The sequence below is a fragment of the Mustela erminea genome, chromosome 11 (assembly GCF_009829155.1).
Source record: "Mustela erminea isolate mMusErm1 chromosome 11, mMusErm1.Pri, whole genome shotgun sequence".
NCBI lineage: Eukaryota > Metazoa > Chordata > Mammalia > Carnivora > Mustelidae > Mustela > Mustela erminea.
Genome location: NC_045624.1, coordinates 57,730,394 through 57,756,283, shown reverse-complemented (window position 1 = coordinate 57,756,283; position 25,890 = coordinate 57,730,394). Strand labels below are relative to the sequence as shown.

The following is a 25,890-nucleotide window of genomic DNA, read 5'->3' as shown; positions in this document are numbered from 1 at the left end:
CCTGGAAAACACCACAAGAATCAAAGTCATGCATATTTTAGCTGCATTTTGCCAGGCTTACTTCCAGCAAGGTTGGGCTGATATGCATATCCCAAAATGGTTCAGAGAAATCCCTACAACCAATGCTGGACATTAGCTCTCTTCTTGACCTCTGCCAATATGGTAACTGACAAATGATCATTTATTCTTGTAATCTGCATTTCTTTGTTTATTGGTGAAAGCATTTCATATCCTCATGAACCAGTTCTATTTCTTGTGTTTTCTGTTCAATTTGGTCCAATACAACTTTGTATTATAGCACTTGTTTCTAAATCATTTATGAGAACTCCTGGATATAGAGTGTTATGACCCTTAGAGATACACAATAAATATTTTCCTTAGTTTTGCATTTGTATTTTACTCTCTATATGGTATATTCTATATTTGGAAATGTTAAACTTATATATAATCAAATTGGTCAATGTTGTCCTATTTTAATTGTATATTTTATGTATCATATTTAGAAATGCTTTCCTTTTATCCCCCCCAAGTTTTTATTTAAATTCCAGCTAGTTGACACACAGTACAATGTTAGTTTCGGGTGTAGAATTCAGTGAATCACCACTTACGTACAACGCCCGTTGCCCACAGCAAATGCCCTCATTAATATGCGTTACATAGCTAGCCCATCTAAGCACTCCCATGCTTTCCTGTCCCAGGCTTATCAAAATACAGATTACTGCTTTTCAAGTGTGAGAATATTATATTACATCCTCAGTTTATTAGGGAAAAAAAACTACAACTATGGTTAACTCCACTTAATTTTAAATGTTTCCCGGTTGTCTTTGTTTACAAATCATGAGCAACATGAGTTAAGAATAAATTTCTAATTGGATCAGCAGAATTCAGTACATAAATGTCAGTGAAACAGAGAGACAACTCTATCATAGCAGCTAATTTCTCAAGAGAACCAAGTTCTCAGATTACTTCACAATTCAAAGATACAGAACATCAACAGAACTAATCTGAAAGAAAAACGATTCAACTTCCTAACTCTACACAAAATAGACCGTCAGTACAATTAAATGATTTAAATAAGTAAAGAAACATATTACCAAATTAAATATGTTTCATACGTTATAACTTCAAAAACCAATTCCTACCTTTTCTATAAGAACCGATCATAAAATTACTATAACGAAAAAGCATTTAATTTAAAAGTATGCATGTACTTATAACAAATTTGTAGGGATGACTAATAGTAAGATATTAGAATAAACGCCAAAACTTCACCAGAAAGCGCAGCAAACATGAGGGCTGTGTATCCGTGCTCATGTTGATGACAATTTACATCAGCTCCATGTCGTAAAAGTAATTTGCACATATCAAGCTTCCCTTTATAGGCAGCATGCATTAGAGGAGTCATTCCATTCTTCAACAGAAAGGAAAAAAGTATTAATTTTACTTATTTACCTCTTCCCCTATGAACAATTCCTGCAATTATTCAAAAACATAAAAGAAACATGAATTAATAAATTCACCTTTATAATTTGTAAAGGACTTTATGTTGATTTCCTCACTTGGCTCTTTCATAAACTGATGAGGAAAAACGATGGTTTTGTTATCTAATTTTTTTTTTTTAATAGTTTAGCAGACAGATTCAGAGAAGACTTGCTCACCCTCTCATAAGCAGCAGTAAAATGGCCAGGCAGGTACCAAACCTAGATCATCTGGGCTCTCATCTCTATCACACACACTTAGTTCCTAGGAAAACAAATGAGCCAACAAATACGAATGCAGAATTTTTTTTTAAGATTTTATTTATTTATTTGACACAGAGAGAGAGAGAGAGGCAGAGAGGCAGGCAGAGAGAGAGGGGGAAGCAGGCTCTCCAGAGAGCAGAGAGCCCGATGCAGGCCTTGATCCCAAGACCCTGAAACCTTGACCCAAGCCGAAGGCAAAAGCTTAACCCACTGAGCCACCCAGGTGCCCGAATGCAGAAATATTTTTAAAAACCAATAAACAAACACAAAACAATTAGAATGCCTATCAAAGAGAAAGCTGAATGGAGTATGTTATATCCACAACATGGAATGCCATGAAGCCAGGGACAGGAGCGAATCTGTATCTAGAGAACTGGAGAGAGTTCCACGAATTACTGACAATGAAAAAAACAAGGTGCAGCAAATGTCTATTTCCATGGTATCATTTTAAAAACAATGATCCCCAAACCACATGTACATTTTGAATATGTATGATTTGATCACATACATGAATGAATGTATAAATACCGAGAAATGGTTGGAAGTATTTACACTCCACTGTTTAGTCTCCATATGCGTTGTGCATATCCAGTGAAACATCCAGCTTTATTTGTTCTGGGAATCTGATACTATTTGGTAGATAAATGAACAAGTTGTTCTCAAGTAAACCAGGATAAGCTATAAATGCTGGCATACCAAAGCTGTTTTTTGATAAAAACCTCTCCAAAACACAATCTCTTAAACCTCCGAATACTAACATGCTTTGAATTGTTCTTTATGATCCCACACTATTATTATGAACAGAAGCTAGCAGTATTTTTTTTTTTTTTTTGAGATTTTACTTATTTGTCAGAGAGGGAGAATAAGAGAGAACACAAGCAGGGGGAGCAGCAGGCAGAGGGAGAAGCAGACTCCAGGCAGAGCATGGAGCCTGATGCCCCAGGGATACGAGGACTGAGCAGAAGGCAGACACTTAACTGACTGAGTCATCCAGGCGCCCAACCAATATTCTTGGAGGGTTACTGATGGGAGAATTATAGGAAGGCTGGGACCTTTCAAGAGGGTCTCCAGAAGACATCCCAGTAGGAGTCCTCATTGTTTCTTGAGAACAATAAAACATTGATAAGATTATAATGTTAAGACTTCCTTTGTTGGGAGTATCTACAAGAATGAGGTATTTCAAGGTTGGGAGTGGCTCAGGAAGGTGCGGGTAATCAGGATCTCATTACACACACACACACACACACACACACACACACACACACACACTCTCAGCTTTGAGGAAGTGGGAATGAACTATACGGTTATTACCTTTTGAGTGAGGCAAAAATGTATTCAGAACATGGCTAGGGTGATAGCCCCCAAAGGATGCTATAACCTGGACATAAGAAGCTCGCATTAACCTGTGAGGTGGGGAAGGACACAGTACAGGCAGATGGGCAGTCAATCACACAGCAAGCCCATCCTACAAGGAAAGACTGAATGAATAAGCCTAACACTATAATACTGTCCTATATATAATATAGGACACGTAAATATAATATAGGACATATATATAATGTTCTATATATTTAAAAAATCTAAAGCAGCATTCAAAATGAGAAAAGATGCTTAAGAACAAAGAAGATGTGCAAAATTTGGGGAGGTTACATTGCAAAGTGTCCTCACCTGTTTATGTCTGCTTGTGTTTTAACTGTCCTGTGTTGATCACTTCTGTCCACTTAATCTGCCTGCCTCCCAGATTCCTGATCCTGTTTCCTCTTTTTTTTTTTTTTTTTAAATTTTCTTTCTTTTTGCTCTTTCTTATTTACCAGCAGTCTTAACAGGGACTGGTTTTTCAGAGGCAATCCATGAGAGCTTTTTAAAGGGGCAATGGGCAAACCCAATCGTATCATTTTCTGTGCAATCTCTGAACTTGTTATCTTTGTCATGTCTATAAAGCCGTGTATCTTTTTCCCATATCAGCTGTCAGTGCTGGGCTGTTTGATCCTGGGAAACAGAAGCCAAACATGTGCTAACTGATAATTTATATTAAGTTTCTTTTCTTTCTTTTTTTTTTTTTTTTACTGAGGTATAATTTACATACAATGTTGTATTAATTTCAGGTATACAACATAATGTGTATTATGAAATGTATAGAAGCTTTCCAAGTAAGAGGATATCTCATACTCTTTCTTAGTTCAATTTTGAATCATAAGAACAAAAAGAATTACAAATTTTGAATGTAATTTTTACTATGCATTATCTGAGTTATAGTACAGACTGTTCTTTATGGAAACATCTCAATGGGCAAAGAAAATAAGGAAGTGACATTAATAAATTTTGATGTTCCAAACAGATATAAAGCAGCTACCATCCTACAAATTTTCTAGTCTTTCTAGTATTTTTATGTATTCCAGTATAAAATATCAAGAAAAGGAATTGGATAATTTAAAATACTATCAATCTACTAGATATAGAAAAGAATATGCCCATGTTCAAAATAAATTAAATTGAAAATGTCATCTTCTAGTTATAAAAATGAAACAAGCTATTATCAGTTAGAAAAAAATAATACCTAATGTCCATCCCAACTCAAATCACGAAAGGGGAAATAAGGTCTCATAAAATGTTATCACAGTGTTACATGTAATTCATCAGTTATATTTTAACATCTCTGAAACTGAGTTGTCCTTCGCAAATATTAGAATCTTACAAATTATCACTGATCTCCACCCCCTTCCTTTTTTTTTTTTTTTTTTACTATTTCTGAAATCTGGATGAGTTTTATAATCTACAGCATATTGGAATCCCTTGAAACATCAAAAGTAAAATTCCCCACGTCCCTGTCATTTCCCAAAGGCAACTTTGGAAGAAGTCTGCTTAACTGAAATGCTTGAAAAACAAGCAGCTAAAATTCTTTAGATATTAATGACTGAAAAAGAACTGAAGCTTCTCCCCCATGATTCTTAAATCGAAGAATTTATCAATATTAGCCCATTATGTTACAATTCTCTATCATTACCTAAAGCTTTCATTCATTCAGCAAATATTTCCTGAGTGCCTAATATATATCCGACACAGGTTTATGTGCTGTGGGTAGCAATGAACTAATTCCATGCTCCCCCAGACGAAGTCCCTGACATTCAAATTTTAGTTGAGGCGACAGGACAGGTGGTTCAAGTGCTCTAGAGAAAGAACATCGAGTAAGAGGGAAACAGAATGGCAGAGAGCAAGAAGAGATTATTAGTTGATAAAGGAGAGTTAAGAAATGTCTAGGCAGGTGGCTTTGGACAAATCCCTTTCCTAAAGGGAGTGACTACACAAAGGATTTAAATGACCGGCGGAAAAAACCTCCACGGAAAGAGAATGCAAGTGGGAAACTCTGGGTGAGAGAAGTATTGCCTTCAAGGAATATCAAGGAAGCCAAAACTGTCCCCAGGATCCCCAGGAATCTCCTTGGCTTGATCCCCATTCTTCTAAGGTTTTTTTGTCTTGTTTTGAATTTTATTTATTTATTTGACAGAGAGGGGGAGAGAGAGAGAGAGAGAGAGAGCACACAAGCAGGCGGAGTAGCAGGCAGAGGGAGAGGGAAAGGGAGAGGCAGGTGCCCCGCTGAGTGTTGAGGGCAGCTAATATTGAGCATTTTTCCATTTGCTTTTCATTTTCATTGTCTTTATAGCCATCCCAGGGAGTGTGAGGTGGTACCTCGCTGTAGTTCCCTCGTAGCTAATATTCAGCACTTTTTCACGTGCATATTGGTCATCTGAATGTCTTTTTGGAGCAGTATCTAGTCAGAACCTTTGCCCATTTTTTAATGTGTTATTTGTCTTTTTATTATTGAGTTGTAGAATTTGTAATAGCTTCCAGTTAGAAGTCCCTTATCAGATATGATCTGTAAAACCAATCTGTGGATTATCTTTTCACTTTTTTCATGGCATACTGTGAAGCATAAAAATTTTAGTTTTCAGTTTTCCTTTTGTTTGCTTGGGCCTGATGGCTTTTTCAAACGTTCATGTTCACGGATTCATTTCCTCTGCTCTCTGAGGATAGCCTAAGCTTTATTAAAAATTTCAAATTAAAAGCTCACAACACCACACAGATTGAAAGTATAATAATAAATGCTGCAAAATTTCTTCTATCACTTTGGCCATATAATCCAGCTTTTGATAAACAGGAACTTTTGATAAGTTTGCTTACAGTTCTAAATTGCAGACAATTACTACCTCTAGTCCTTCTTTAACCCAAGAATTACTTAGAATTAAAATAAAAATTTCAGGTTGTTTTATTATTTGGATCATATTTTTGTGTATTTTCAGTGTATTCTACTGCATTAGGTGAATTTCTTTGAAATTAGCTAAAATTGCCTTTATAAAATAGCATAATACATAGACTAATTTTTATCAGTGTTCCATGTAAAAGACAATGTACTATTTTTGTCCAAGTTACACACAGTGCATTGACTGTCAATTAGTTAGCCAAATTTTCTGTTCCCTAAATTACTTTTTTGCTATTTAATCTGGTGGTTTCTTAAAGGCGTTACTGTGGTCTTACAAATTTCTCCTTTGAATTCTCTTTTTCTTTATGTACTTCAAAGCTTATAAGCTTGTAAGTGAAGGCTTAAAGCTACAATATTCTTGGTAGGTTATTAATTATTAATTTAATCGATGAGAAAGTCATTTAAAAAATTTTTTTTTATTTTTTGCTTTAAACTTTATTTTGTCTGATGTTAATTTTGGTACCTATTTCTAAGTAGAGGGTCAGTAAAACCCCTTCCTCTTTTGCATGAGCAAGTGTTGTTCAGCTTACTTTCTAACACTAGAGACACACTATAAAATAAAGAAGACACTAGCCACACGTGGTTAATGGCCGATATCGGACCGGCCAGGAAAGACACCACCATCAATGCAGAAAGTTATTTTGAAGAGCAGGTATTCTAGGAAGTTGAGTTTAGGTTTGGTTAGCTTTACCCTAGAAGTAGAACTGCTGTATCAAAAGTATGCATATTTAAAAATGACACATATTCTAAAATTTTCTCCAGTGTGTGATGTCAATTTACACCTAATTCATTAGTACAGAGAAGTCCAGTGTTTCTCACTCTTTATAAGAAATGATATGATGTGGTTTAATGTGGACTTGACTAATAAAATTAAACATGTTTTTACATGCTTGTCTTTGTAACCTGTCTGCTCACTTTGGCTTAGAGATTAGTATAACTTAAGCACAAATGCTAGCAAACAACTGTGAATATTACATTTTAGGTATTATCCACTCTTATAAAAAGTAAAGCACTTTATTCAACTTTTTAAATCTTACCTCATCCAAACAGTTGACGCGGACGTTCTTGCTGGCTAATAGTGTTCCAGCTTCTTGGACCGTACCTTTAGAAAAGAAAAATAAGGAAGGAAGGAAGGGAAGGAGGAAGGGAAGGAGGGAGGAAAGAAGAAAAGAAGGAAAGAAGGAAGGAAATGAAAAATAAGGTTATCATTACAACAAAAAAAATCTAACATCACGAAAACAAATGTTAATGGGTTATATGTAAAACTAAAACTAGTCTGGTTAGGCTGTTAAGAAATAAAGCGTCAACATAACAGCATTTTTTCCACCGAGTAATTAGACAGAAGAACAGATTTATAGACAGGAAAATAGCTCCACCGTGTTTTTACTTCCACTGACCTTAGAGTATATTAAATTGGCCATATTTTCCTTTTGGCAGTGATACAATAACCACAAAGCATGAGACTCTTACTACTGAAATCTTAAATTAGGGCATCTAGTCCAACCCGCAATCTAAAGCTTAAATTCCAGTCCGTGTAATAATTGGAGTTCAAAATACAATCAGGATTTCTATACTCTGCCATCACCAGGCCCTGTGACTTGATGGCAGCATACTTATAATAGAATTCTTGGTTTAGAAATGCTTAGATAAAAAAAAAAAAAAGAAAGAAAGAAAGAAAAGAAAAAAAAGAAATGCTTAGATAAACATTTCTTTGTAGCCCAGTTCCATAGAAAAGTGCCTATGGTCATTACTCAGACTGTCTTACTGAATGTCCTCGAACATAAACCTGAATTGAAGGTTAGCCGTTTGTAAATTTGGAAATAAGCTATAGTTGGGCCACAACTGTCAAGTTTTTCCAGTCTTCTGTGAGGCATACTGACATAAGCAAGTAGTTGCAAGAATGTTGCTATTATCATCGTTAATAATAGTCAGCTACTTGTTCTGCCATAAAATTTCTGGTTTGATGGGGAAAAGAACAATGAAATTAGAATGTTCTCAGGAAGAAAGAATGAGACAAACCTCTCCTTCACAAGGATATAAAAGAATAGGAACATCCAACAACTGGGAGTTTTTTCTCTCCTTCAACTGAAAATTACAGTTTAAGAATGTGCTAACTTCTGCTAGTTTTCCAGGTTAAATGTGGAATGCAGAATAAAGATTAGCATTCTTCTCTCTCCCTGACCTGCTCCTTAGGCAAGTCATCTGGTTGCCTCACATGAACAGGGAACGGACAGAGAAATATCTCCTAGACTGACAGAGAAATAGCTCTGCTGGGGTAATGTGTCAAGTGAATGATCTACAAATCCCTGGATTTTGACAGCAGCTATCATGTAAATAGTGCATTTTTCTGACCCTCTACTCCATCGGAGGGCAGTTAGTATCACTGGCTGAAGGACTACAGGATGAATGGGGGAAAGCCCTCAAGCTTATGAGCAAGTTCTACATGGAACATTATTCATCCCTGGCCTTCTCAACAGAGACTTTCTCCAACATCTTTAGAAAGGAATTAAAATAGAACAAAAACTCTGGCAACCCAATTTTACTTCAGGAAGATGCTTTGGCTGATTTCCATTATCCAGTGAGAAATGAATGAAGTGATTTTCCATCTGATTAGGAGATGTTTATGCAGGAAAGGGAGAATACTAGAGGGACTGTGAGCATGTCAAAGCACGTTCCATGTTAGGGGAGGGTGGGGATTACAATCACAAACATTAGGCTCATGCAAGAAAATAGGTCGATAATTCTATAAAGTGTTTAGCCCCATGGCCAACAGTCTAAGTTAAATCTGTCTTGTCAGGAAGCAATTCAATGTAAGTAAATAAAGATGAGGGATGAACACATATACCACTGAATTCCACTTCACTTTTTAATTAGCAATAATCACGCCTCGGATAAACCTCATTGGCTACGATACTGCCACTGCGCAAAGCTCCACTTCACTTTTTAAAATGCAGGGACCAGGATGAAATTTTTTTTCTCAAACTGTTTGGGCTTCCAGATTTTAGAAAACAGATGAGCAAAATACCCAAAGAAGAAAAACTTGTGATGATTTCTAATTTTATTTTCCTAATTTAATTAATTTAATTCCTAAATTAATGACATTCACTAGAAAATTATAGAAGATTTAGAATACACTTAAAATATGTACTACTTATCGTGCTTTTTACTGCAATTTGTTGGTAAAATAAACCTTATTGTCCAAGCCCATTTCATAATTTTTCATTATGTAAATAATGAAAAAAAAGTAATAAATTCATTACTTTCTCATTAAGTCCACAATCCCAGAGATTTCAGGTACTAAACAAGTAATGGAAGATCTTCTGGTTTATACCTAAGGAAAGTTTAATTTATTTTGAAATAGTGCTTCCTCAGTGCTCAAGAAAAAAGATATCAGAACTTAGAAGAATGGGTCAATGTACACATAATATAAGCCCACTGGATGTGCTTCAGTGATTCCAATTTTCTCTTCTTAAATGTCATCAAGTGGATGCCATCATTAACTATGATATGAATGGTATATATGTAAGAGCTTCTCAGTTTTAACTGGAACTTCTTGATATTTCTAACAAATATACAATCTGTAAGATACCTAGCATGTGAAGTCACCTGAAGAAGAAATTGTTCTAAAAGTGTCCAGGAGCAATGTGCAGTATTCTCTAAATTGTTAAGTCTCACTCACAGTCAACTTAACTTCTGAAAGGTGCTGACTGGCCAAAGAGAGATACTCAGTCATATGCTGAGTTTATTTTGGATTGGCCAAAATGACAGGTCACACTTGAATGAAAGTTTATTGTCAGTTCCAAGTACTAGTGCTGACTGATCTAGTACCTCCCAAAGTTGAGAAATGTATCAATGGGGGCAAAAAATTAGGAACTCTATCTACCCACTTAAAAAAATATATTTCTTATAAGTATAAATACAAACTTTGCATAGGACCTTCATTCAACTCTAAACCAAAAAATATTTCACAAATCAAATGTACACAAAACTACAAAATCAGTAACATTTAAAAATTAAAGTGAATTTAACTTGACAGATGATACTGTTGTTGCTGATATTAAATTGCCTCTAGAAGTGAATATGGTATGGTCAGATATGGTTCTGGTTTCACTTTTTCTTTAGTTTGTTTTCTTTCTTTCTTTCTTTCTTTTTTTTTTTTTTTTTTTTAAGATTTTACTTACTTATTTGATAGGAAGAAAGAGATCACAAGTAGGTGTATTGCCAGGCAGAGGGAGAGAGAGAAGCAGGCTCCCTGCTGAGCAGAGAGCCCGATGTGGAACTTGATCCCAGAACTCTGGGATCATGATGTGAGCTGAAGGCGGATAACTGTCTGAACCACCCAGGAGCTCCTGTTTAATTAGTTTTCAAGTCCACTGTATTTCTAGGACTCTAAGCCAAATGAGATTTCTGCTTTGCCACTTATTTCCTGTGTGACACTGGACAAGTTATCTAACTTCTCAGTTCTTCAGTTTCTGCGTCTATAAATTGGAGATCACTGTATTACAACAGTAATAGATAAGACAAATAGCACTTTCAATGCTTTACAGCCACTAACTCATTTGATCCTCCCAACAATGTTATGAAGTCAGTACCAAGGAGAAGCTCAGGACAGTAACTTGCCCAAGGCCACATCACCGGCATATGATCGTGGTAGGATTCCAAATTAGACCTACATGGTGAACCACTCCATGTAGTCTCTCATCATGCTGTTGCTTAAAAATAATTCCTAGCTCATCAAGAGCTCATACCTGGCTCACACCAACATTCAATAAAGGCTGACTAGTTATTATTTTCTCACATCTCCCATTATTTTTCTTTGAGAGTACAGTGATGGCCCAAGGACCTTCACTTGACAAGACTGTATCACAGACTGAGTCCATCTCAGTTGTTTTCTCATGGGTTGGGCCAACGAAATTGGTGAACCACACTGTCTCAGCACGAATGCAACTTGATGTACAATGTGGACCCAGAAACATCACAGCACTACCCAGACTAAATTTGACATTAATTCTTTTATATGATCTTTAAAATAAAAACTGGTGTATACCTAAGGAAATATCCAAGGATTCCTTCCCCCCATCTCTTCCAAAAACCCACTTTATAAAACTGCTCAATTGTTTATAATTTGAAAAACGGATAGCGCCGGACTGTTTAAAAGCAGAATGTCCATTCCTGGTGGATTCTGAGTGGATCCTGTTTCCTTCTTCCAGCACAGTACCTGGCACACAGCTGAGGCTCACATGTTCGCTGAACTGAATCCCAGAACCAAAGAGGGAACGGAGAAATTACCCAGAGACGGGAAGAACAAAAAACTGCCTTGCCAAAAAGTTCGGCCAGAACTGTGCAGAACAAACAACAAAAGCACCAAGTCCATGTCCCAGAGTTCTAGGCAAAGACCACTTATGATAAATGTAGCTGTGACTGACTTAAAATTGTTGAGATCAGATGAGGTGGGCTCAGCTCATCAGCACCTGTTGTGTTCAAATCCGACTTTTTTTCTCCTTTACATTTAGACTTCCCTTGTCAGTATGAAGAATAAATCTGCCTTACTCTCTGGGGGTGCAGATTTGAGCCTGACTGCTTAAAAGAAAGAGGACTGGAAACTGGGAAGCCCTGCAATAACGCCTCTGTGCCATTCCAGGACAGATATGGCTATCTCATCCCGGACCAACCACTTTAACTCTGTCCACAGTGCCCCCCTGCCCATCCCCGAGCGGTGACTGTGCAGGAGAAGCCACGTAGTCACGCGCTTGGCACCTGCCAGGTAACAGGACTCAGCAGGGAACTCCTCTGGGACATCCACTCGGGGACTGAAGGAGAAACATGGCTTCTGGCTCGTCCCGGCGGCCTACATTTCCCTGCCCAACACCCGAAGAGGCGGAAGTGGGATAGGCGTTGGGAGAGTGGAAGGGAAGGAGCTGAAGAGAACGGGGAGAAGATCAAGCTGTGCTTAAGTGCGCCGAAGGCTGTGGACGCCTAGCCAACCTCTTCGCTTCCCTGAGGGTTCCTGCGGAGGCGGGGGGGCTTCTGAAAAGAAGCCGGAGTGGCCCGGACGCAGAACCCTCCATGTGGCAAATTACAGACCTAGTTCTGTGTCCTTATAAAGAACCGTTCTCCACAGGAGTTCCCTACACCCCCAGGCGGGGGCGGGGACAACTATGGGATCCAGATCTTTCGGCCTCCGGAAGTCGAAAGGGCCCTTTAGACACCCTTCTAAGAACCTGAGGCCACCGTGGCCAAGACTGACGGTGATCAAAATCACGTTGAGAGTTTTGAAGAATGCGCATCGTGGGACCCACACGCCGAGGTCGCTCGTTATAACCTGAGCTGGGGCCTGTATATGTGTATCTTTCCAAAAGCTGGTTTGGGAGACGAACCCCTGCAACCTCGGCTCTTGTCCCAGCACTGCTTCTTGCTCCCCGCCTCTCCGCCCCCGCAACCGGTCCCAGACCACCGAAGGAAATGCTATTTCCTGGTCCGAGGCCACCAACCTCGCAAAACCTCGCCGGAGGGTCAGCCCGGCCAGCGGCGCCTCCAGGGCTCCGCCACGCCCCCAGACCAGGCAGGCAGCGCCCCGTTGCAGCCCAGCACCCATACCTTTCCCGATGACTTCTAGCAGCTCCTTTTCTTCCTGGGTCAGCTCGCCTTTCGTTATATGAACCATTGCTCCCGCCAGCTTGAAGATGATTCTGTTTCTTTGGCGGTATTAAAAAGAAACTATGTATGTGTGTTAGGAATGCCAACCGCAGTGGGGCAACTCGAGAGACCAGGACGCTGAGTAGCCAAGCGCGGAAGCGTTCGAATTCTCTCCTCCCTCCCGCAGGCTGGCGAGCAGCTGGCGAGCTCGGGCGAGCCGGGAGGTCTGTCGCTGCAAACCCAGCGACAGTCACCGCCCGCCCGCGTGTCATTGGCCAGGCCGGGAGGAGGAGCTACAGGAGGCGGCAGCGAGAGACTCCCATTGGAGCAGCCTGGCAAGGAAAAACCCAATGGAGAAAATCAAAGGGGGGAATTAAATTCCTCTTCCACGTTCTCCACACCCCCATGCAGCTTTTTTCAATATTTAGACACAGACCATATTTAAATTCTTTTTTCAGAAGTTCTGGGTCCGTCCATGGCTGCTCGACGGGTGCAGAGATCCTTGGCTGCCTCTGCAATTCCCCATCGTTTCCCCAGGAGTGGCTCAGCCCGGGCCGGGGGCGGGCTGGGAGGCGGGGCTACGCGGGAGGCGGGGCTGCGCCGGGCTCTGTGGGTCGATGTCAATGTGTCTGTCCTTCACTCCTCCATTGTCTGCCGCCTCCACTGCCGCGGGTGCCACCGCCGCTGCCGGAATCGCCGCAGCCTGCAGCCTCGCGCGTCGCCGCTACCTCCTCGGACAGGTGAGAAGCAACCCAGGTGGGACAGGGGAAACCTGGAAGGCTGCGGGAAGCGCGGCCGCCGCCCCGCCTGGGGCTTCCATCCGGGCCGGAGCTGGCGGGCAGGAAGCATGTGCCTCCTGGGGCGGCTTCCTGTCCCCCGGTGGGGAAGCCTGCTCTCTGCCCCACTACCATCGCATATACCGTGTCAGTACCCCCGATGGAAGAGTCGCCACTTGCCACATTGGGCCGCCCGGGGAGACTCCGGGACAGCGAGCCGGCGGGGGCGGGCCACGCGATGGAAAGCGGCGGGTGCCTGTCGTCTCGTGCGTGGCACCGCCAGATGCGGCTCCCCGGAGGCCGGGGCTGGGGCTTTGGGCTAGGGGTGGGATGGGGAGGAGAGCTCCCCGGTGCGAGAGAGCTGAGCGCATCGTGAGAATAGTCTCTGAAGAAGGTAGTTCTCTGTTGGCAAGCCTCGACCGCCACCCCCACCCCCTCAACCCCGTCCAACACACACACACTACTTGTCATCTCCTGGCGTCTGTGGAAGCCGGAGAAGAAAACCGGATCTGATCGCCCTATGGTGCCTGTTAAGGATGTTTGGAAGCAATTTACACTTAAACTAATACTGTGTTTATGAGAGATGGCCTGGGGGGAAGGGGGAAGGAAGGGCCTCTGCTCTGCTAGAGTTCCCAGTCTCTTTGTAACTCCGATCTGGAGATTTATGGAAATAGGGAGGGGAGGGGAAGGGGGCGGAGATTAAATTGGTGTTGCTGTCTATATATAGCCTTAGATTAGCCTCTTAATCCAACCTTCATTCAACTGTAATATGTTGCCTCGAGCTTTGAGCTAACACCGTAGGTAGTAGCTAGGGGGTAAATACAAGTGTGTACCCTCCTGTGGCTCAGAAACAAGACTTGCTGGCTAATAGGAGGTCGGTCATTCCTCCAGGGCGCGCATCCTTAACATATTTACGGCCTCAATGAAAGCTTCTTTAGAAATTAGTGTTTATGTGTTACTGTTGTTTCTCTATGGACTACTATTGATTTTTCTTCCTAGACCCATCTACTTCAAAGAGAAATATTTGAATAATCCTCTGGACTTTTTTGTTAAGCATCCCCACCACCCACTTTCTCCCCACAGTGCCCTATGTGAAATGAAATGCATTTTCTTCTGGCCTTATGCCTTCCCTTCCTTCCTTTCTTTCTTTCTTTCTTTCTTCCTTCCTTCCTTCCTTTCTTTCTTTCTCTCCTTCTCTCCTTCTCTCTTTCTCTCTTTCTTTCTCTCATCTTTCTTTCTTTCTTCCTTTTTTGCCTTAAGCATTCACCAACACTTCTGAAATCCTGGAAGATGTTCATCATTATTTCCTGCATTTAACAAAATCTTTTCTAAACTCCAGCTGTTTTCTTTTTAAGCCTTCATCTTTACAGGCTGGGGCAGATCTGAGCCAGAATATCTCACATGAAAATACTTTGTAATTATTCATCTCAATGTATAACAAAGAAACTGTTGTTTGATGATGCATTTAATAATGATGTGCCTTGTTCAAACAACAAGTAGTAAGGCTTTTGAGAGTGACCCATCTTTTGTAACACTTAAAATGCTGTTACTGCCACAGTTACAATTGATTTAAGACACAGTATCATGCAGAAGAAACCCACAAACCTAAGAAAATGCTTGCAGAGTAACCTCCTCTTCTAGCATGTGACTGAGCATCTTATGGTGGATGTGTGTCCAGAATTGGGTACTTCACTGCCAGTATTTCCATCTACTGTGCCAGATTGGGGCCATGGTTACTTGAAGGTCACACCTGTTTGTCTCACTGAAGTTGTTAGTTCCTCGAGGATAGCAGCTTATTACCTATTTTCTTGGTGCTTATTGGCATGTGGTTGGTATTTAGTCCTCTGAATACAGTGACCTCAGTAAATTTAGTCAGTGCCATTTCAAGACAAAAACTAACATCTGTGAAGAAATGCAGATTAAATAATAAGTTGTTTAAATTCCTAGAAACAGATGTGTAATGGATAGCATTCATCAAATGGATTACATTAATCATTTTGTACAGGGTAAATACCTAATGTAAGAATCAGATTAACTAATGAACATACCTTAAACTTGATCAAGGAACTTTTCTTGTACTAAGAATTTATTCATGTCAAAGAAGTTTTATTGGTAATAAAATAGCTACCACCCACTTACAGAGTATTTAATTCGTGCCAGATATTCTAACAGATGATTTCTATGGGATTAAATTTAACCATGTTCTAGTGACCTGAGGTAGCCAGTGTAATCTCTGTTGTGGCAAGTAAGAGGACAGAAACTAAAAGAACTTAATAAATTTGCCCACTGCCCCACAGTTAGGAAGTGTCAGAGCTAGAACTGGAACCCAGATCTGTCTCCCAAACCTTTTCTCTTTTTACTGTTTTCCACCTATGTGGCTGGCAGTAAGGGGGAAATTATATATTCTTTCAACTAGCTAATAGATAACCCATTCATGTGATCTCAGCATGCCAGAGATACAAGTCTCTTTCCTACCTCTTTTCCCAGTCTTTTCTCCTGGGTTGCCCTGCAACCATTGGTTATCTGTTTCTCTCCTATCCTTCTTGAGATATTTTATGTGTTTATAGCTTATATGTATATTCCCACTTTTTGACAGAACTTGGAGCATACAAACACACTGTTCCACACTGCATAATAAAATTTGCATGATGCTTTGGTCTCTCTTCTGTTTCTTTTGTCACCTTTTTAAAAATAATGTTTCTGAAATTTTTATGTCTCCTCCCCTCCTGGCATTGCTGCGGATTCCTAAGTAGCCTGCTTCTCTCTCATCTCACCCCATGCAGCTAATTCAAGGTGCCTCCCGTTCAATAAACCTGGAGCACCCATCATCCACCCAAGAAGGAGACATACTCTGTAAAGACAGAATTGATTCACTTAAAACATGTCAATAGCTTTCCACTGGCCACAGAACAGAGGCCCAGTTCTTGCTTGGAAGGCTCCAACTTCTAGTCCCAGCCTGCATTTCCAGTCAGCCAGCCCCTCCCACACACTCTAAGGTCACCACACTGCTGGTTCCCTTACAGGCCAGTAATTTCCACCCCGTTGTTCCTGTTTTTCTCTTCCTGGAATGCCCTCCCTTCCTTCACCACTAAGTCTCCTGTCTCCTCCTCAGATCTGATGGCCTGCTTAGCTTTCAGAATACCACTTATTTTCATGATCACCTCTCCCACCTTATCCAGTGGGGCATTACGGATGCTAGGAAACACATTTCTTCTTATGTTTGAGGGGGATGAGTAAAGTCTTGAAACAGGAGTCACTGATACCATTATTGGCATGCCCTAAGTCTCTCCTACCTTCTTAGGCACCCTAAGGTCTCCCCATCCTAATCATTGCTTCTTCATCTGGCTCCCCATGAAAATACCTGAAGCAGGTACCTTTTCATGACATTCTATTATCGTTCTTATTAACCTGTTTGACCCCATCTCCTTCTCAACTCTGAATTAACTAGGACTAACTTACCCTTGTTTCTCAAAATCATATCCCAGAGTCTGGCACCTCATGGCTTCTCAAAATCATATCCTAGCGTCTGGCACCTCGTGTGTACTCCGTGCTTGCTGATTTGAATTGAGTTTGATCTCGAAGTTATTTTAGGTGGATTTGTTTCTGTACTCGAGTAATCCTTTCTGGCAATTTGAAGTGATGTGGCACTGAGCACACACAGCCATAATCAAGGGCAGAAGGTCTTGAAATGTTTAGCTCTCAAGGTTCTTGACATTCTGATTGATGAATCCTGTCAACTAAGAAAAAAAAGTGTTGATATGCACATGTTACAGATTTTGCATACCATTCCTGGATTTCGCTCATTAAATCCCCAGACCACCAACTCTCTGCTTTCAGAGACTGCTGTTTCCTTTTTGTTGCAGGGGAAGAGCTTGTTTTTGAGCATTGTGTCTTTCTGGGTAATGTTTCCTTGACATTTGATTATCTTTTCTTAGGTACACTTTTTGACTAAGAAAATATTTGATGCCATCACAGAACTTTATTTTCTTTTACATTTGAAAAAAAAAAAACTATTGTGTGTATATATATATATATATATATATATATATGTTTTTAAAGATCCCTCCTTGTCTTTTAGAGATATGTATGGAATTATTTAAGGAGGGAATTGTATGGCATCTGAGATTTGCTTCAATATAATTCTGGGACCATGTGGGACAAACAGTGAGTTTAAGAGTATTAATAAGGAAATTGACTTGTTAACACTTGAAGCCGGGTGATAAGTACATTGACTTCATTATACTCTCTACTTTTGTGTATGTTTCAAATTTTCCATAATGACGTTTTTAAAAGGAGAGTTTGGAAGTATTACAGCCTCTAAAAATTGTTGTTGTTTAACAAAGCAGAAGAAATACTAGGAATACAATGTTCTTTCTCTATGCTCAGAGTTTAGCTTATGTAATTATTCGTTTAATGTTAAAACAGTTGCACCTCAAATCTGCAAAGGACTATCTTGTGAACAACGCATTTCCATAAACTGTTCATATCACATTTTAGCTTCTCCACAAAACTGAAAGGTAGGTGGCATTGCTCAGTGCTTGTGTCCCAGGCTTATGAGTATCTCCCTGGAAGCTAATTTTCATCTATTTTGAAAAAATGACAAAGTAATTTGCAGACATGTCTGAACAAAGGGTACAAATATATTTAATTTAACTGAAAAAAAAAAAAAAAAAAAAAAACCCAAGATGTGAATCAAGTGGAGATACTGGTTTTCTTCTATGTCTCATAAACAATTTCCCACAAAAGAAGTACCAAAACTCTTGTGAGCAATATTAGCATTGTTAGGACAAGTATATTAAAGTAAGAAGAGAAGGACCAGACTCAGAACTTGTGCCTGCAAGATTCTTACTCAGGGTTTGCTTAACGGCATGCTTATTTTCACATTTACTTTTTGGATTCTTAACAACTTTGTAACTTAAGGTTTCCTGATGTTTGTTTCTTTTCTTATGTTTTGGACTTTTTAAATGTTAATGTTTCCCAAGGCCAACATGGAGGTTGCTTGTATCATTTTTAACATGTCTTCCTAGACTTTGTAGGATTTTTGAAGATTTACTTAAGCTTCAGAATGAAGTCTTCACAAGTCTGAGGACAAGGTAGCCAGTCTATACCACTGCCAGGTGTTGCTGAAGCACACATTAGTTTATCTCCAGCTTCATCTCATATTTATATAAACTGTATTGCTGTGGAATTTAAAACTCTAGGCCAGTGCCTCTTATCTGAGTATAACAGACCTATTCCAATAATTAAAACTAGAAAGCTGCTTCTGCATCAGAAGGAAGAAGTTAGTATTCCTTTTTCATTACCAATTAATACATTCAGGCTAGAAAATTGGTGGTTTTGTCACTTGTCATTTGATTGTCTATGGTGCGATTGTGTTAAACCTGGAAGACAAAGCAGCCCTTTAAACTGCATTGATCACCCTCTTCCTGGTCTGTTGATCTTGGAGTAAAGCAGGCCCATTAAGTAGCCTCTTCTAATGTGGTAGGAAATGATTATGGATGGTCTCTGGGAGTCGGCCAAGCACAACTAGAGTCTTGGGAATTGGAGGGAGAAGACCATGGCTCCAGCTTCTGGGTGAGATGTATTTTCCAAAGCAATCTCCCTTGCTTTCAGTTTCTTCGTATATATACAGTAGAGATGCTCACCAAACTTACAGGGTGACTTTGAGGACGCTTGAGAATACTCTGTACTGTGAAATGTTGTATAAAAAACAAGTTGTTATTTTTAGGGCCAATTCTGTCTGTTTACATTTGGGAAAGACACAGTTACAGGCCAGTTGATAAAACATTTCAATATAAAATTGTATTGGTGTTAGCATTTGCTATATACCTGTCTTCCTTAATTTGGGAAGATAAAAATTATTTTTTTAGAGAGTCTGTTTATTTATTTGAGAGAGAGAGTGAGAGAGAGCAAGCAGAAGCAATAGGGAGGCGCAGAAGCAGAGCAGGGAGCCAGACCCTGATTTCAGGACCCTGAGATCATGACCTGGGCTGAAGACAAACATTTAATGTACTGAGCCACCCAGGTGCCCCAAGATAAAAATTATTTTTAAAAGAGAATCATAAAAGATACAATTCTAGAATTATAGCCCAGAATTGATATGTTAATAGGAATCTGTTATGATTAATGAATTCCAGAGAATAAGACATGATCTTTATCCTCAAGAGGCTTATACCATCCTTCAGGAGACAGGCCAGTCCCTGAACCAATAGGGACAGTATGAAGTAATCGTCCTAAAGCTCAGTCCTGCTTATGTCAGCCCATAGGTCAGATAACCTTTGAGAACCCTTTCCTTGTTCAAGTGGCTTCTCCGGGGCCTGCCAGTCTATCAGCTCTCATTGGAACGATGTTGTTACTCCTCTGCCCACCCACTGGCTTCCTGATCCTGGAATGCCCTCCTCCGCCCATTTTTGCATATCAAATTTTACTCAAACCCTTCTCAGCTCAAATGACCTCTCCTCCACACAGCCTTAAATCTCCAGCCAGAGCTGTACAGACACGAGTGTGAATTCCAGAATGGGTGGAGCTCAGTGGGAGGGATAATTCCTGGAGAAAGTGAAATTTTGAACTGAGTCTGGAAGGATTGGTGAATTTGGCAAGCCAGAGAGAACAACCCCCTAGAAAAACAATTATAAAAAATATTATAACATTGTAAATATTTATAAGATAAATATGGGCTGTAGTTTTACAGGCAGCCAGACTGGAACTAGCAATGGTTTTCACCCAAAGACATGTTTTCCTCAGTGTGTCATCATTTTAAGATCATAGAAGTAGTAGATTATATTTTAAAGCACACTTTGATGGTGTTCTTGCTCTCAAGTAGTTTATAAAATGTGACGGTGCATGTTTCAGACTAAATTTAAAATTACAAACCACTGTCTTCAGCGTTGGCCTTGGCAGGAAGTTGATAATAGACATTAAAACAGACAATGGAAGAGAAAGTCATGTATCTGTTAGAATATTTTGCCCTTGATTACACAGTGACTTGAAATTATTCAAAATAACTAGAATATAAGTAGCTAGGAAATAAATTGGAAGCTCTTTGTGAGGTTTACTTTTAAATAAAATCTATCTGCATATCGGATCCATGGAATTTTTAAAATCTGTACCTTAAAGAAATCTTAAGACTTCTTACTCTTTCAATTTGACTTCTTTCTAATCAGACTATTCTAATATTTTTCTCCTTACTTTTAATCAGTTGAATCCTGAAACAAATTAAACCTGAGAGATAGGACAGGGATTTAATAATCAGATTAATGTGAATCATTTTAATGCAGGATTGTGGATGTTGTTAGGAGTTTCTGGAGCATTTTCCCTTGGTATCTATTAGGCAATAAAACACTTGATGGTTTAGAATAGTTTTTGTATTTTTAATATAAAATGTACAAACATTAGGATATACACAAGAATACTTTCCATTCTTAGCTCACTTGAATGTTGATATTGATACTATGGGTCTCTTCAGTAAGTGTTTTTTGGGCAGTTAAATGCCAAATGGAATGATTTGGCTTGTTCTGGATTTGGCATGTGTTGAGTGAAGAGTGCCAAAAAATGTTCTGATAGTTATATTTGTAAACCATCTATTTTGAAAATAAAGGTTTGAGTAACTCATTGAATGAACTGTTCTTTTGGCAAATGCCAAAGAAACAGTGCCTTTGTTATGCTTTCTTGATTTTTAATATCAGATGTATCTTTTGTTTCTTTATGTCCAAAAAGAAAAATATAATAACATATAAGAAAGCATAATGCCCCACATTAATATTAAAGATAGTGTCTTGGAGCGCCTGGGTGGCTTAGTCAGTTAGGTGTCTGACTTTGGCTCAGGTCCTGATCACAGGATCCTGGGATCAAGCCCCACAATAAATGGGGAGCCCACTTTCCCTCTCCCTCAACCCCTGCCCCCACTCGTCCTCATACACTCTTTCTCTCTCTGAAGTAAATGGAGTCTTTAATACTTACCTACATATCTACATAAATATATGTCATTCAATTTTCTATTTTTAATTTTCTTATTTATGCAAATAACATTTTAGTAGGAAAACAATAACTTAAATCTGTGAAAGATGTAGACTTATATTTTATCTATTCATATTTCAATTTATTTTTATGTTAGATGAGGACTTTCAAAAACAGTTGTTTGGGCCACCTGGGGGGCTCAGTTGGTTAAGCATGGGACTCTCATTCAGCTTAGCTCATGATCTCATGGGTTGTGGGACGGAGATCTGGAGAGGGTCTGTCCCTCCGTCCTTCCTTCATTTGAATCTGTGTAGCATTTTTCTGAAATGAAGAAATAAATCTTCAAACAAAACAAAAACCAATTGTTAGATGTACTGTGATCTTTGAAGACTTATAAATAAATCACAAGAAAACCCCCAGGCAGAGGTAAGTAATAAGAAGGAACACCAACTCTTAAACACTGCAGAGAATATATTGTAAGTCACTGTGAGGTAAACAGTCTTAGAATATTCTACTATCATCCTGTTCTTGTACATTCCCACAAAGGACCTTACTACTTCTCAAACTAACTACAGCAGCTTCCTGGATTTGTGATTTTTTTTTTTAAAATCTTTTTAAAATCAAGTTAGTTGACATATAGTATATTATTAGCTTCATGGGTAGAATTTAGTGATTCATCAGTTGCATATAACACCCAGTGTTAAATCAAGGGCCCTCCTTAATGCCCATCACCTACTTACCCCATTACCCCCATCCACCTCTCCACCAGCAACCCTCAGTTTGTTCCCTATAGTTAAGATTCTCTTATGGTTTGCCTCCCTCTCTGTATTTAATTTTATTATTCCTTCCTTTCCCCAATTTTCGTCTGTTTTGTTACTTAAATTCCACATTTGTGTGAAATCTTATGGTATTTGTCTTTCTCAAAATAGCTTATTTTGCTTAGCATAATACACTCTAGTTCCATCCACACTATTGCAAATGGCATGATTTCATTCTTTTTGATGGCTGAGTAATATTCCATTATGTATGTGTGTATGTGTATATATACACATATGTATGTATATGTGTATGTATATATGTGCATATATAATATATATGTATGTGTGTGTATGTATATATACCTATATATACGTGTGTGTGTAGTTTTCTTCATCCATTCATCTTTCAATGGACTTTTTCCATAATTTGGCATTGTGGACTTTGCTGCTCTAAACATTGGGGTGCACATGCCCCTTTGAATCACTATGTTTGTATCCTTTGGATAAATACCTGGTAATACAGTTGCTGGGTCATAGGGTAGCTCTGTATTTAACTTTTTGAGGAATCTCCATAGTTTTCTAGAGTGGCTGTCCCAGCTTGCATTCCCATCAGCAGTGTAAGAGGGTTCCCATGTCTGCTCGTCCTCGCCAACAACTGTTTTTTCCTGAATTGTTATTTTTAGCCATTCTGACCCATGTGAGGTGGTATCTCATTGTGGTTTTGGTTTGTGTTTCCCTGATGATGAGTGATATTGAGCATCTTTTCATGTGTTTGCCATTTGTGTGTCTTCTTTGGACAGACATCTGTTCATGTCTTTTGCCCATTTCCTGACTGAATTTTTTGGGTTTTGGCTGTTGAGTTTGGTAAGTTCTATATGGACTTTTGATATTAGCCCTTTATCCGTTATGTCATTTGCAAATATCTTCTCCCATTCAACCTACCAAAAGGTAGGTTGCCTTTTAGTTTTGTTGTTTGTTTCTTTGCTCTGCAGTTTTTATCTTGATGAAGTCTCATGTGATCATTTCTAAGAAAAAAAATGACATGTGTTTTTCTCAGTATACAAGGTAATAGAATTGGGTTATTATAAACAGGAAGGAGAACCCCACATTGCTGGGACAGAGGAAACTGTTGGCTGGGGGAAGGGACGTGGCATCAGTATTCAGGAGTGTGAAGATTATGTTTTTGTTAGAGGTGAGTCTCTGCAAGAAACAATATGATAATCAGCTTCTGTAGTACTAGAAGCCATGGTGCCATAAATTTCCTACTATTTACATGTCCCTCAAGGGCAGGAGTTCTGTTAATTCCTCTCACTAAAGATAAATGTTTTTTCCTTAACAGAACTCCATGGAAGATGATTTGGCATTTGGGAGGTAGCATATGCCAATTCAATTTATCCAAGTGCTGAACTAGACTTGAACATTAATATTTATGCTTTTCTCTCTAATTCTGAACCATAAAATCTATGAGGCAAATAATGAAAAAGCTGCCTTCGAGTATCATATAAATAATGGCCCAAGACACAGCAACGATTTTGGTTGGCTTTTTGCAAAATACACTAAGATAGGGACTGGGTTGATCAGGTTCTGGCCCTCACTGTTCCCTGAATGTAAGCTCCTGGTGGAGGGAATTTTTGCTTTCATCTCTCCTTCATCACCAATGTTAGGATGGAATGCATGACCTCAAGCAAGTGGTGTGGTACCTGAGAGCCTTCTTGCATTGTTAGATGAGCATCTGGTGTTAGGTCCCTGCTTTTCAAAGTGTTCTATGCTTCATGGATGTCAACTAAGAAATTCATATTTAATGATTAAAACATCAGTAAACACACCTGCAGCTCAAATGCATCGTTTGATCCCTTTAACATACTGGAGGCCATTACTTCTTGTTAACTCACACCGCTGGGCTTTTTTTGGCACAGTGCTTGGGTCCCGTCTCCACCTGCTAGAGAGTGAGCACCATGCCACTGTTTTGGCCGGCCCCCCAAAACTGGTACTGTTGACCAATACCAGTTGTATGCTTGATAAAGAAATACAAACACATGGTTCTCTTTAGGTTTACACCTTTAAAAAAATATACTTGAGGATTTATAGCTCTCTGATGTTTTGTTTGTTAAGTTTTTGGTTTCTCGTCTTTTTAAATTTGAGTTTGTGTAGTCAACTGTTCTAAAATCATATCGGGGAATACGGTCCCATATCATAAGTGTGCTGTGTATCGTCTGCGAATTACCATTAAGACCTAGGCTTGGCTTCGGCATTTCTCTCCAATTCATGCTCTGCCCATTGTGAAATACCCGTGTGTGTGGTGAGTGTTTTTTGTGTGCAAGCCTTCAAATACGGCTTCATCTGCTAGACAGGCTTGGGCAGGCCCCCTCCTGGGAGGATGGAGGCAGAAGTGGCTTGGTTGAGAGAACTCATAAATGTGGAAAGTTGGATGCCTGCCCACCACCACCTTTGAGCTTCCTCATGGTCCATTATCATGTTGTTTAAGCAAATGCTCCAAAGCTGACTTTGCCCACTGGTTTTTAGTCAGGAGTGTTCTCCCCCCCGCCCCAGGGGATTCTATTTTCCTGTCCTAAATTAAAGTCCTGAGAAAAATGAAATACACCTCAGTCCTCCTTGTCGTAATAATATCTTCTAACTTCTCACTTGAACTAGTAGTCATATATACTCTTAACAGGTTTGTTTTGATACAAAATCTGCTCTAATAAACTGACTTGCTCTCTGGCATTTAGCACCACTCCCTGCTGATTCTTACCTTTTTAAGACTGCTTTTTTAGAGCAGTTTTAGGTTCATAGCAAAATTAAGAGGAAGGTGCAGAGATTACCTGACTGACCTTCTGCCTCCACACATAACACAGCCTTTGCCATTATCGTCATCCCCTACGAGAGTAGTACATTTGGTACAACCGATGAATTTATGGATCTTTTGATAGCACATGGTCTGGCATATCTTGGGTTCCCATCGGAAATGTTCAAGTCATTTTCTTTTCTTTTTTAATACATATTTATTTGAGAGGTGGGGGAGGGGCAGGGGGAGAGGGAAGAAAAAGTCTCAAGCAGGCTCCGCCCTGAGCAGTGGCGCAGGACTTGATCTCCTGACCTGGAGAAGGTGAGTCACGTGAGCTGAAATCAAGAGTCCGACGTTCAGCCAGCTTGCCCCCTCAACCCATTTTTTATACGCACTTATGTGGACTTGCTGACATATATGCATAAACATTTTCTGAAAGGATACATAAGACAACTTTGAAGTATTTGTTATTTTTTGTGTGGAGTGGGGTTCCACTTAATGAACATAAGATAACGAATGAAAGTTGGAAAGTAGTGGTCTTTATTTTTTCACTTTTATGCCTTTTATACTGTGCTAGGTTTTTTGTGCCATCAGTGTATTAGTAGTGCTTTGCAGCTTAAAAGAGCCCAATAAAATAAAATGTTTCCAATTTTCCTAAAGTGATGCATTAGAACATGTGGCTTTTAAAATAAAGATCCTAGAGGATGTCATTAAATCGGATTTCGTGACTGTGCATTCTAATGCAATTTTGTTAAAGTTGTTCTTTGTTGTGGTATTAGAGAAGATGATAGAATTGGATTTAAATGTTTTCTGCATATATGCACTCTCCCAGTGGAGGATTAAGCAGTATGTTAAAATGTATACAGTGGCCATTACTTAAAGTTAGAATTATAGATATTTTTTCTCCATCTTTTTTCCCTCTTTACCCTAAATGGGCAGTAATGGATTTATGATGAGCCAATTTTATTATCAATTTTTA

The 25,890-nt window shown here is 39.4% G+C and overlaps 2 protein-coding genes and 1 non-coding gene across 4 annotated transcripts in view; 1 reads left to right on the top strand and 2 right to left on the bottom strand.

Moving 5' to 3' along the window:
* The window catches only part of ANKMY2 (ankyrin repeat and MYND domain containing 2), a 36,182-nt gene extending 23,480 nt beyond the window's left edge, over positions 1–12,702 (bottom strand). The window contains exons 1-3 of one of the 2 annotated variants that reach the window (XM_032304064.1): positions 12,598–12,702; positions 7,038–7,102; positions 1,273–1,411 (exon numbers count right to left, since the gene is read on the bottom strand). In XM_032304064.1, the coding sequence (XP_032159955.1) occupies positions 1,273–1,411; positions 7,038–7,102; positions 12,598–12,664 (271 nt within the window). In that variant the 5' untranslated portion in view covers positions 12,665–12,702. Of the gene's footprint in view, positions 1–1,272; positions 1,412–1,520; positions 1,810–7,037; positions 7,103–12,597 lie in introns of those variants that run through there. The other variant, XM_032304065.1, reaches the window with a different exon arrangement.
* On the bottom strand, positions 8,792–8,931 carry LOC116569707. Its single transcript, XR_004277147.1, has one exon. It is a non-coding gene; the product is annotated as a U4 spliceosomal RNA (small nuclear RNA).
* A 537-nt stretch (positions 12,703–13,239) lies between the features above and the next one.
* BZW2 (basic leucine zipper and W2 domains 2) overlaps positions 13,240–25,890 on the top strand; it is a 59,458-nt gene continuing 46,807 nt past the window's right edge. The window contains exon 1 of the mRNA XM_032304062.1: positions 13,240–13,376. The gene's annotated coding sequence lies outside the window, so the exon portion shown is untranslated. The remainder of the gene's footprint in view (positions 13,377–25,890) is intronic.